The 11,836-nt window shown below is 39.0% G+C and overlaps 2 protein-coding genes across 5 annotated transcripts; both read right to left on the reverse strand.

Annotated features, from left to right (window-relative positions):
* Window positions 1–3,301, reverse strand: aimp2 (aminoacyl tRNA synthetase complex interacting multifunctional protein 2). Of its 4 annotated transcripts, none has more exons than XM_078951573.1 (5): window positions 3,131–3,281; window positions 3,011–3,049; window positions 1,245–1,460; window positions 891–1,125; window positions 1–754 (listed from the first exon to the last, which is right to left on the reverse strand). In XM_078951573.1, the coding sequence occupies exons 1-5, from the start codon at window positions 3,143–3,145 to the stop codon at window positions 366–368; spliced, it is 894 nt and encodes a 297-aa protein (XP_078807699.1). In that variant the 5' UTR covers window positions 3,146–3,281; the 3' UTR covers window positions 1–365. The 4 variants fall into 4 exon arrangements, with proteins under 4 accessions (XP_078807699.1, XP_020561006.1, XP_011476546.1 ...); XM_020705347.3 differs by having other exon boundaries at window positions 3,011–3,052; XM_011478244.4 differs by having other exon boundaries at window positions 3,011–3,301.
* A 5,541-nt stretch (window positions 3,302–8,842) lies between these two features.
* Window positions 8,843–10,957, reverse strand: pvalb8 (parvalbumin 8). Its single transcript, XM_020705346.3, has 6 exons — window positions 10,831–10,957; window positions 10,542–10,639; window positions 10,150–10,217; window positions 9,626–9,758; window positions 9,225–9,334; window positions 8,843–9,129 (listed from the first exon to the last, which is right to left on the reverse strand). The coding sequence occupies exons 3-6, from the start codon at window positions 10,208–10,210 to the stop codon at window positions 9,104–9,106; spliced, it is 330 nt and encodes a 109-aa protein (XP_020561005.1). The 5' UTR covers window positions 10,211–10,217; window positions 10,542–10,639; window positions 10,831–10,957; the 3' UTR covers window positions 8,843–9,103.
* Between the last annotated feature and the right edge of the window lie 879 nt (window positions 10,958–11,836).

An 11,836-nucleotide genomic window follows, 5' to 3' on the forward strand; every position in this document is an offset into this window, starting at 1 on the left:
TTTTTCTTCTTTTTTTTAATATTTCTTGTTTAAGAAAACGACTGGTACAAAGCATTGTGAAAACACTGCATTACCGGTCACCGCAGATACACACACTTCGATTTTTTTAGGCACAAAGTGGGTGGAGGGTGTGCGATGGAAGCCCCCTCTTCTGTCTGAACCTCCTCCCTCATAACTGAGTTGCAGCATATCCGTTCTATATGGATCTATGGGTTGTTTTAAGTGTTGGCTTGGACCACGTCTGTCAGCAACAAACTACACTGAGGAGGAAGAGGAGCTAGAAGAACGTCCAGACATAGCTGAGATATTTTCATCTTCTAATGTCCTTCTTTTGCCTCTAGTGTCTGGTCCCAGGACAGTCCCAGTCACTGCAGAAGTGTCTTGGCGTGGCTGAAGTACCCCAGGTTCTCACAGGACTTGATCCAGCGCCGCACGTTGGCAGGAGCTGAGGGCGCTGAACCGCTCTGCAGCACGCAGCAGTAGCACGCCACGTCGGCCAGCGAGAGCTCCGGCCCCGACAGCCAAGCGCTGCGACCCAAAGCGGAGCCGAGGTCCCGCAGGGCGGTAGCTCGCTCCTCCGAGCTGCCCTCTGCCAGTTGGAAGAAAGCCGTGTCCACCCAGCTGTCCACCAGAGTGGCGAGAGCGGGCTCGCTGGGGTGGGGCGCCAGCAGCTTGAAGAGGAAGCGAGCCACGTTGGCTTCGCCGTCGATGGGACACATGTTTCGCACGCTGAACTTCATCTGCAGTTTGGGGACTGAAGAAAAAACAAAGAAACGTGAACTAAAACACAGTGAGGTGGGCTTAATTCTAACCATCAAGGCCCCTCCCCCAAACAAAATCCTCCTTCAAATCTGATGACTGTGATGAGATCTGAACGAATACCAGCTCACCATCTTTCCAGATGAGGGTGAAGCCCAGCTGGAACATGTGGCGGCTGTGGCTGTCGGGGTGGCGTGGACCCAGACATGACAGCAGCTGCGGCGGCACGCTGGAGACCGAGGAGTGAACGTGGACGGTGGACAGCACCCGGTACCGCTCACAGAGCAGACGGTGAAGAACCAGCAGGGTGAGGGGCGGCTGGGCCGGGTTGGCATTGATGACGATATCACGGAGAGCGCCGAGGTCCTTAAAAGACAAAGTTGATTATGTTTTTAAAGAAAAAAAAAACTACTGCAGCTTGTCCAAAGAAAAAATAAAACTTAAATTCTTCAGAATCCTTTCTGCTAATGCTGGCCATTCCTCACCTTTCCCAGTAGTGCGTCCAGGTCGGTGGTACCTGTAAAAAGTGCCGTGGAGCTTTGTGAGGAGAGGCTGCTGCTGACTGTCAGGTCTAAATCAGCATCTGGGGTTGTCACGGTCTTAGCTAGGCCCTCCACGGCAGCTTTCAGTTCATAGAGTTTCCTCAAGATCTCATCCTGTCGAGCCTCCAGGGCCTTGACAGCCGGATCCACCTCGCCATTCTGGAACGACACAGAGAAAGGGCTGTAAGATGGAATTTTCTCTTCAAACCATTCAGCTTTAATAAACAATCTTGTAATTCAGTTACAGTTTACAAGAACATCAAGACGAACCCAACAATTTTTGCAAAGTTACCTAAAGCATCTTAATCAAATCGCACACATTCCAGGTTTTTATCCTTCTGATCATTAGGTGTTACCTCACAATTAACTTTTTTAATCAAATTGCTACATTTTAAATGCTGCTACTATGTAAAACCTATTTTTTATTGCACAAATTTTAAATTTGATTAAAAAGCAGAAATGTAGTTTGAATGCAGCCAGCTGCTGTGCAGATCAATCAATTATTGTTGGACACTAACTGCTGATAAAGATTTAGAACCGCCAATAGTTGCCTTTGTAACAGAAAACCTTAAAAGTGACCTAAAGCTGAAACAAAGAAAAAAAATGCTTTTCTGCTGCAATTTCCACAGCAGGAACTAAGAGTTAGAACTGATGGAAAGTCAACCTGACCTCACAATGACCTCTGTTGACCTTTTAAGTGCAGTAATAAAATGAATCTTTGGGAAAACCAAGTATGGGCATGCATAACAAAGTCAGAGCCTTAAGTTTCTGGGTGCAAACAAACTTTTAAAGTCACAAATAATAATAAATATGTAAACACATACAACCGGTTCTTAAAGGTGCATGTTATCAGATTGTTATCAGTTATCAGATTGCACGATTTCTATCTAAGTCTGATTGATTCATACTTTATATAGTAATTTTAAACAAATAAAAGTAATTAAAAATATCTACAAAAGTGTCAATTTATAATTGTTAAGGTTCTAAAATATGTGCAACTCTTCACCTATTTGCAGATACAATGTAATCAAGAATAAAAATAAATATATATTATTTTTGGTGAGTATAAACTTGACGAAGATGTCCAACTAATGTAACAATTTAGGAGTCATGCTTCTGCTGCTCTATTTATTATTACTATTAATATTATTATTACATATGAATTTAGATATATAACAGTTTGATTCATTATATTCCCCTTAATATTATAATTTTCTTACATTAAAAATTAATTGAATAAATTAAACATGAGGGTTGGGGATTCATCTTGATGTTTTAATTAGGTTTCCCAAAAATCACTTGAAGAATATCAGATGATGCTGTTCTCACGTGACCACTTGAATTCAATCAAGAAGATGCTGAGTGTTTGTTGTCGATTTGTAACAAATGGGTTCTGTAAACCGGCGGATTATTCGGCGGATGCAGAGAACAAGTATCCCTGAGGTTTCATCAGGAAAAGTTACTTCATGTAAAGACCGTAGAACACTGGTGTCTTGAAATCAATGGATGGCAGAATGATCGGTTGCATCAGCCCCAATGGGGTGCTCATCGTAGTGGAATGCTAAAGTTAGCTAGGTCGGCTAAATGCTTACAATATGAATGTATGACTTTGATTTGAAATAAAAATGAGACCATAAGCATTAAATAATGCAAATAAACACAAATTGTTTGGGAAATTGTTTCGAAAAAATGAAATTAGTTTGCAGTACCTGAAGCGCATGTTCGGAGCTGCAGCTGTTGCCTTGCTGCTGCTGTGCGTGGAAATTTGGTAACTTGTACATGCAGGTCGGCAAATCAACTTTTATGTCACCCCCACAGATGGGCTTTACCTGGTACATGGGCATTGCAGTGGACACTTTCACGAACAAATATATAAAAGCCAAATCCCGCACACGGAAAAGCTTCAGTATGGTGTCTGATGTTGACAGGCAGCAGCAGCAGCCGGCTCGTCTCTCCGTCAAACAGGAAGGAGGCCATATGACGTCACATCCTGAATAAAAATAAAATCACCCAAAACAGCAACGGATTTATTTTCTTTTTCATTTTTTTTAATCAAACAACTGAACATGATAGAACATGGCTTAATATTTAGCAATTAGTAAAAAAAATTAGTGATTGCAGCCGGAACAGAGAAAGGTAAAACAAAATAATAACAAATTTAGGAATGCAATGTTCAAACTGTTAAAGATGAAAAGGAAAAATAAAAATAAATGAAACAAAAGTTCAAGAAAATAATAAATAGAGCTATCATGACGAGAGGCTTGATGGTAAAACAAATTTAAAAAATTTGATATTAATACCAAATGATAATTTCAACATATGATCATTTAGTTTTATTTTGAAAAATTGAAGATGCTAATTCAATTTATTTCAACTTTTGCAAGTGTAACCCCTTTTAAATATATAAACCTAAATGGTTATTGGTTTAAATCATTATTTGCTGAAACCATTTAAAACTTTTTTTCAACTTAAATACATTTTCAAATCATACTATGTTCATGGACCCAATTCAAAACTTTTGTAAGTGTGGGAGGAAGATATCCAGGATACTACAATATTATTTTACTCAAGAATACATTGTTTACGGGGTGGGTTTTTGAACATTTTATCCTTTAATTTTCATCTTGCATATCAAAGTCATTTAAAAACATTAAGCTTGAATAATTTTGGGACATGCTGACTCAACGAATCAATATCTGTAACGTACACTAGAGGGCGCCAAAATATGTCAACTTCAAGAAGATAAAAATACCTAAAAACTAAAAAAAAATAAAACTGTAAACACCTGGCACTGTAAAGTGTGAAATAAATAAATAGAAGACATGTGGTTCTACATTTAAAAAAAACATGGGGTGACGGAAAGATTTTTAAAGCTCTGATTATAAAATCTTACAAATAAACACCTTTTTTTGCATGGAATAAAAAATAAGAAAAAAATGGTAATGGTGGATAGAGGAACTGGAATACTTTCCAACAATTTTTTTTCACCAATCCCAAACTCAATATCTTACTTTTTTAAGCCGTCTTTCTTTTCAGGGTGCTTTTTTGCTCTTAGAGCTGCATGGCATGTTACACATTGATGTGTAAAAGACATGCACCCCAAGCTTTAATAGCCTCATAAAAAAAAACACTGCTGTAATCATGAATACACACGTTAGCAGGCGGTTTCCTGCAATGTTGTGTAAGAAAAAAGAAAAAATCTATTAAAAAAAAATCAAAAATAAAGAATTCAGTCAATAGGGAAAACAAATACAGCTTTGCAACTTGATAAAAGTGTTTCATTTGAACATTAAACACATCATGGGAAGATTAATAACATCTCTTCAACAGTAATTTCCTATATTTTAAATTGTTCAGTCAAATTAAGAAAATCATTTTTCAATCTTTTATGTTTGATTTTATGACTGATTGCATTTCCATTAACAAATTTAGAAATAAATTATTAAAAATCAAGCAAGTCACCATAAGGGTGCAGCTAAAATGACCTCAGTTTGTCCTATAAGACATCCTCCGTTAACTCCTCAGACAGATGACTGCCCTTGCTCCCTTTAGCACCTGAGGCATATCTGTTACTTCCACGGGCAGAAAGGGTTGATGAAAATGTGTCCAGTTGAGTTTAATTTTGCAACAGCTTGTTTATCCTGAATTATTCACTTTTCGTGGAAGTTCACTGCTGGAACGAAGAAAGAGTTTTGCTGAGGTGAGATCTGATGGCCACTGTGATCGGAGCCAGAACACGAGACTGCAGAGCAGGTTGACCTCTTAGTAATAGGCAGGAGACGCATAGATGAAAAGTTTAGAGAGGAAAATGAAAGATTAAATTTGCTTACATTCGGAAAAACATACAAGTCACAGGTACATACTTTAAATTTAGTTCACAGACTTCATTAAAATGTTTTTTATAAAATGAGACAAAATGGTAAGTCTTTGTTTTTTTTATTTTTCACCTAAATTTTAAATAGTAGTTGGCAAAAAATCTGAAATTCTGCATCCCAGTTTTTTTTTTAAATAAAGAAATGAAATGTTTGATAAGGAGCCGTCATTAGGATAATGAGCACAGGGTAACATGTAAACTTATTTCCAGTTTTTTTTTTTCATAGTATAATTTTTTATTACTGGATGCCCCCTTTTTCTCATTTTTTCTCATCATCAACCGTGCCATAAAAAATGGGGTTATTATAAACAGACCAGCATTTGAAATCAAAGTTACTAAACATTATAGACTTAATGAAACATAATACAATGCAAATCCTTTATAAAGGATATTATTATAAAAAACGACTTGCACAGAACACATAAGGGGTTTAAAGATTGAGAAGGCAACATTCTTACTAAGAAGTGTCAAATGGATCAAAATGCGTAAAGATATTAAACAATTAAAAAAAGACAATTTTGGAAATGTATACATAAGAAAATGAGAAGCCTGAATGGGGCAATGTAAGGTCAATCAAGACTTGTGAAGTCGTTGTAGTACCTAAATCATTTTTTCTTTAATTTTTTCGGTTTTTAAATCAATAATCATTATGTTGAACATTTAAAAATGTAAGTATGAAATATAGCTTAAAAGGGAGGAAGGGGTGAAGAGATTTTTCTTCTACCCACTCCTTTTTTGAGCACTTTATCACTTTCTGATTATTTATTTACCAACATTTGATTTTGTGCTTGAATTAAAAGGAAATCAATCAATCAATCAATCAATCAATCAATCAATCAATCAATTTGTGACCATCTCCCCCCGATATTTTCCGTAAGAATTTAGTGTCCAGATAACGCTGGCTGATCTTTGTAGCTACATTTGGAAAAAGCAAAGTACCTGTCAGTCTCCTGCCAGCAACCACAAGCGCACGAGTCAGCAGGAGTAACTGCTGTTCAAAGGTTTAAGGAGGGAGTGGCACGGTTACGTCTAAATTACAAATGTGCACTAGTCCATCCAGCAAGTGGATGCACAAAGTTACCTTTTTACATTTGTCTTTTTATCTTCTACACTTATTGATGAAAAAATTCAAACGATAGAAAAAAGCCACTTTCATTTAGTTTAACAAAAGTTTTTCGCTTGTGAAAATATTTTCATGACATCTCGACATGCAGACACACTATAGCTGTTTCAGATTTCTGGTGGGGAAAAAAAACCCTGAGTGGAATTTAACATTTTAGGAAGTCTCTTTCCAGGAAGTCTGGTCTCTGTCTGAAATAGCCACTGATATGTTGGAGAGCAATGCTTAATTAATGAAGGAAGGTCACACACATTCATCATGAAGCTCAGGACCATTGCTTGCTGGAAAGCAAAGCAGAGCTCTGCATTATGGATGCAGCTCTGCACAGAGACCGTTCTGTCATTCTAACAGCCCAGCTAAATGTTTCCACAAGTTGTGCTCGCAATCAGGCACCTTCGTGGTCAAACAGACTGGGGAAGAGTCTAATCTTTATCATCATCACCATGAAAGAACAGGGGGCTCCCTTTGAGGTTTGGCTTCCCTGGTGAAGATGGGACACACATTAAAGTTGCACTAAGTAAGGTGAGCCGGACATTCGTTTCTTGATATGAGTTTTGGTCACAATGGAGCGGCGACATCAATTATTGAGCTGCTGTACAAATAAACAGGCATGGCCCCATTTGTTTTGTTTTTCCATTTTTTTAGTCCACCCAAATGCACTACTCCAGATATGAAACAAGGTACATTGTTACACAATTGTGTGCCAACTTTGTCTGTGTCAGCTAACAATAAAGAACCTTTTGATGTTTTTTTCTGAACGCATAAAGCAAAAAACAAATCACATCTTTACTCCTGAAATTAAAACACATCCTCCTTTTGTTTTATATAGTATTTGAAAGTGATAAAAGTTGTTAAAGTTTGCAGAAAAAGAACAAATTCTATATTACCCCAAAAAGATGAAGCCTTCTTCTAAGGTAGTGTCTTTCTGCGGTCCAGTTAGTGAAACTGTTCCATTCTTTTTCCTATTTTGGGAATTCACTTTCTCCACTTCTCCAAGTGTTTTTCCCAGTTGTAGTTCCCAAAGAAGGTGTCAACAAATAGGAAGCGATGCATCAGTGTGCTCATGTTTCACTTTTTTTTAAATATTGTTTGTCAAAACAATCGTTCAACAGTCAGAACTGAACGTTTTATTCATTTTTTTCTGGCTAGATAACGATTTTTAACCTCTTAGAGTTTTAGGTCTGAAATCTGGACAAAAAAGGCCCTCTTTTTCTTGATGTATTTCTGTAAATTATTTTGAAAAATTACCCAGGAACCTGTGAGGTAATCAGTCCATCTTTTTCCCACTGATAATCTTGTCGCACTAACTTATGCAGACATCCCACACCCGCACATCCAGCAGACAGCGCCGGCATGCTGGCTCACATTTCCTGCTGCGGACCTGCAGGGGTCACGGCTCCATTGTGTGTCACCTGGCTTGTGTTACCTGCTGGCTTCCCCAACCTTCTCCTCCCCTGAATGATGTACCATTTCTGCCTCCTCTGCAGACTCATTTGTCTGTTTTTCTCTGCAAATAACCACTATTTATGTGCAGAGATGAAGCAGCAGCTCCAAACAGAAAGCGTCTTTTATTTTGAAGTATTTATAAATCGACAGTGAGATTTTAAATCTAATTTATCCTTTGAATAACACAAGCAAACCACACACTACGGGCTGTGTTTAACAAAACAGCAGAAGGTTGGACAACAAACTCCACTTTAGCCACCGTGACTTCATCCTAATACCAGGGTTTGCCCCGTGTCATCATTTTGACCATCAGGCGTGTGCTGTAATGGCCACGTTCCCCCTGTATTTATACAGATAATCAGAATGGCACACAGCTTCTGGGAAAAAAAAAAGGTCTCTACTCTGTAGTTTGGTGGCGCTCGTGGGTGGGGGAAACAGTGAGGTGGTTTTTAATTTTAATCCAGTGAATCCTCTAAGTGCAGAGAAGAAAACCGGGAAGTGATATTTATAGTTCTGGGGGTGATGGAAGAGGGGATTGAGATGGTTGGAGAGCTGGAGAATGTGGCTGAGCTAGATAAAATTGAGGCACTCGTAGATCCACAGGAAGTCATCACCCTGCAGCTTTCTTTTGCATATTTAGGATGAATCGTGTTGGCATGGCGCACCTTTTTTGTCTGTCTGCACACAAATTGGATTCATGCAAATGCGGTGGCTTTTGCTCACGTTTGCATTTTTGCTCAGAGAGTTCAGATGGGACTCACGTCCAAAGCTGAGGTCAGGTGTCACTCGAGACGACCGCAGCGACACTCAGGTGGTCAGCAAGGTCATGCATGCTGCAGTTCTCCTGCACAACTCCACAGGGAAGGAGTTTTCTGTCCCTCAGTGGGACGCATGTCGCTGCAGGTGTGGGTATCTTTGACCCTTCTATACCTGTCCGACATTCAATCTCATTTACTGATGTGTCCGACAAGGGTAAGGGAATATTTAAGGATACCACAAATGTGTGTTTTCTACTGAATATAAAGGATGTTTCTGTGAATATTTGCCAAAAAAACACACACCACAATACAAGCAGAAAAACAAACAAGAGAAACCACAGAGTTCTGAAGTTTTTTGTTACTTTATTTTCTCATTTGTGTGATTAAGTGTACATTTCTTTAGGTGACACAGCTTTTACAGGGGGATCAGAACATGTGCAAAGAAACGCTGCAAGTTTTAGAGTTAAGAATGTACATGAAGATGGTTTTGGATGCAAAACAACAGCAGGAAAACTGTAACTTGGTGGTACATTAAGGAAAAGGCTGTGAAGAGGTCACGTTAGGGTGGGTGGGTGGGGGGAATTCTTCTTAGATGCTCATCTCTTTAGGACAACACCAAAGTTTGAAACTCTGTGGAGAGAAGATGGAAGAAGCAAATCATTAAACCCCTTCGAGGTCATATTTATTCTTTGCTGTCCTTTTTACACATAAAAAGATATTTCTACCTGCAGCTCCAATCCGTCCATCGCTGTCGCCATCAGCCGCCACCAGGAAGGCTTTGGTCTCCTTGTCTGTCAGCACTCGAGCGCTAGGAGTGAACCTCTGCAGGAAAAACCTGAAACATTTCACACCAGAGAAAATTAAACATCTACTAAACAAAAGCTTTACCTACTTTAAATCATCTCAGAATCATGCAAAAGGTAACAAAGTTTTTGCCGATTTCTAACAGAATTTCATGCATTAATTAGGCAGAACATTTATTTGAGGAGATTTCTGCATCTCTTCCTGTTGATGTGAGTTTACAAAAAAGAACTGTTGGAACCATTTTATTCCACACACTAGTTATCTTTTGTTTGATTAAAAAAAAACTTCAAAATAAAAAAATAAACTTTAGGATTTAACTCACTTGAGCTCTTCGTCCTCAATATATCCGCTGGCATCATTGTCAAGGATTCCAAAAACCTTCTTTATATCCTGAGGGCTCTTCTGGGTGAGACCACAAATCTGGAAAAACTTCTTTGGGCAGAAGGAATCTGGAGCTGGAACAGACCAAAAATTAACCGGCATAACAAAAGAAAAGGTTTTATTTTTGTATGTTTTATTCAATCCTAAGGCAAGTTTATATCTACAAATCTTAAACAAAGGAATTTTTAGAACACGCAATAAATTGTATATGTTTTTTGCCAAAAAATTGCACTTTTTTAAAACATAAATGCCTGCAAATGCAATCATTTTGGAGCTTCAAAGGTCTTAATTTCAAAGCAAAACCAGTGTATACATAAAATGTAAGCCCTTTGAAAATAAAACATAAAAAGAAGCAAAAAAAGGGAAAAAGATTTGCAGCAGTCCAGCAGTCAATTCCATTTCTAAGTTTACTGCAGTGGTGCCACAAACACAGAGCGAGATGAAGTTATTGGAGGAAAACGATACCTTGGCAGTCCTTGATAGCCTTGTCGATGGCATCTGCAGAGAGGATAGATGAGAGCGACATTTTCTTCCTGTAGACAGAACGGCAAGGGGAATTATTCACACGTTTGGACAGGTGTGGCACAACATTTTCAGGAACGAGAAGTTTTTAAGTACCAGTGCAAAAGTCAAACTGAGAAATGAACGATTCTGCTTTTCCTGAACATCAAAGCACAGGGAAGAAAGACAGAGCTTAACTTCTTTGAACTTTAAATAAGATTGAGCTTTTCTATGCAGAAGGTAAAGTTATCTAAACATTTAAAAAAGAGTATCTAAAGGATTAAAAAGTAGCAAGCTAGAGCAATTAAGAGGAAAAAAAATAAGTGTGCCTGCTTCAAATCTTCCTAAGACCTTACCTTGTTCAGGTGTTCTGGTTCAGAGCGGTGATTCTGCGGAGAGGTGAGGCTGTGTTGTGGATGTTGTCCGTCAAGGTCGATTTATATAGGTCTGATTGCTGTGACAAAAGGGATTGCTTAAGTTACCTGTCTGTGGATCAAATTCTAACTGCCCGCCCCTGATCCAATTTCTCAACTAACTAATTAACCATTGCTATTTATATCAAAGCAGAGAGGCCCGGCTGTGGGCATCTGTGACGCCCTTGCAAAAAAGCAGAAGAAGTTATGAAAAAGAAAAAAAAAACAACACCTTTACTTTTCCCCGTCGTACCTCCTGCCATCTCCTCCTCAACTCTGGAATTATAGGCTACAGTAAATGCAGGGAGGCTGTGATGTAACTGCAGACTTTCATCTTCTCTTCTCCCTTCCTCTTGCAGCATTTGACACCCCGCCTGCCCCACCATCCTTTCCTTTTTTTGCATAAATATCCTATTAATAAACATCTGTCCTAAACCGATGAGATTAAATTCCTAGAATGACCGTCCAGCTTAAACTTTTAGCTCAAAGGGAGCGTGTGCTTTAAAGCATCCCAGCTTAAGATGATCAGATGCAGCGGTAAGTAGGGGTGGGTTGAGAGGGGGGGTGCGTAAAAGTGAATGTCAGGGACACCGGTGCTCTCCAACCTTCTCATTCGCCCATGAAACTGCTTTGTCATCTGTGCTGACAGAGAGACCCGGGGTCACCCCGCTTTTGTCCCATCATCTCATGGCGATGATGATGATGCATAAATGTGCTCCTATAGGGGGTTTGTCATGAAAATGTGGAGGGGGAGGGATCTATTCCAGCCTCCAATTCGTGCCTCCTCTGCCTCCAAATGAAGGGTTTTATACTGTAATACAGTCACTGAAGAAGGGGAGGAAATTCCTCTGCAACAAAACCAAATTCATGTTTTTGCAATAAACTGGTATTAAATGTTTTGCAAAAGTGATGTAAAAAGATGCATGAAGTTGTTAGTTTTGTGTTAAACTTCCTGTGATCTAAAGGAAAACAGGTTCTGATTTTAAAACCGTTGCTCCAAGCAACTGTTCCAATACAGCCATAGAAAAAAGAAAGACCCTTAATCCAGCCAAAATGAGACACCAACAATGGGTTTAGTTTGGTCATCTTTGTGCAGCGGTTGACTGACATGTGCAGTGTGCCAAGTCACACACTGTTTCCTTTTCAATTGTTTGTCTTGAAAGGTTATATCCTCCCATGATTACGCTCAGCAGGAAGTTAAGCACTCACCTAGCGGTCTAAACGTGCCTGTGCGCACG

The sequence above is a fragment of the Oryzias latipes genome, chromosome 8 (assembly GCF_053564925.1).
Source record: "Oryzias latipes strain Hd-rR chromosome 8, Olatipes_Hd-rR_3.1".
Taxonomy (NCBI): Eukaryota; Metazoa; Chordata; class Actinopteri; order Beloniformes; family Adrianichthyidae; genus Oryzias; species Oryzias latipes.

Bases quoted from the DNA above. Each gene is read 5' to 3' on its own strand.
- aimp2 (XM_011478244.4), bottom strand. From the start codon at position 3,145: ATGCCCATGTACCAGGTAAAGCCCATCTGTGGGGGTGACATAAAAGTT. The intron at 1,461-3,010 runs GTACTGCAAACT...GTGTCGTTCCAG, and splicing joins GCTCCGAACATGCGCTTCAG to AATGGCGAGGTGGATCCGGC. The intron at 755-890 runs GTGAGCTGGTAT...TTTTTTCTTCAG, and splicing joins CACCCTCATCTGGAAAGATG to TCCCCAAACTGCAGATGAAG.
- pvalb8 (XM_020705346.3), bottom strand. From the start codon at position 10,210: ATGTCGCTCTCATCTATCCTCTCTGCAGATGCCATCGACAAGGCTATC. The intron at 9,759-10,149 runs GTATCGTTTTCC...GGTCTGTTCCAG, and splicing joins GGCTATCAAGGACTGCCAAG to CTCCAGATTCCTTCTGCCCA. The intron at 9,335-9,625 runs GTGAGTTAAATC...GAAATGTTTCAG, and splicing joins ATTGAGGACGAAGAGCTCAA to GTTTTTCCTGCAGAGGTTCA.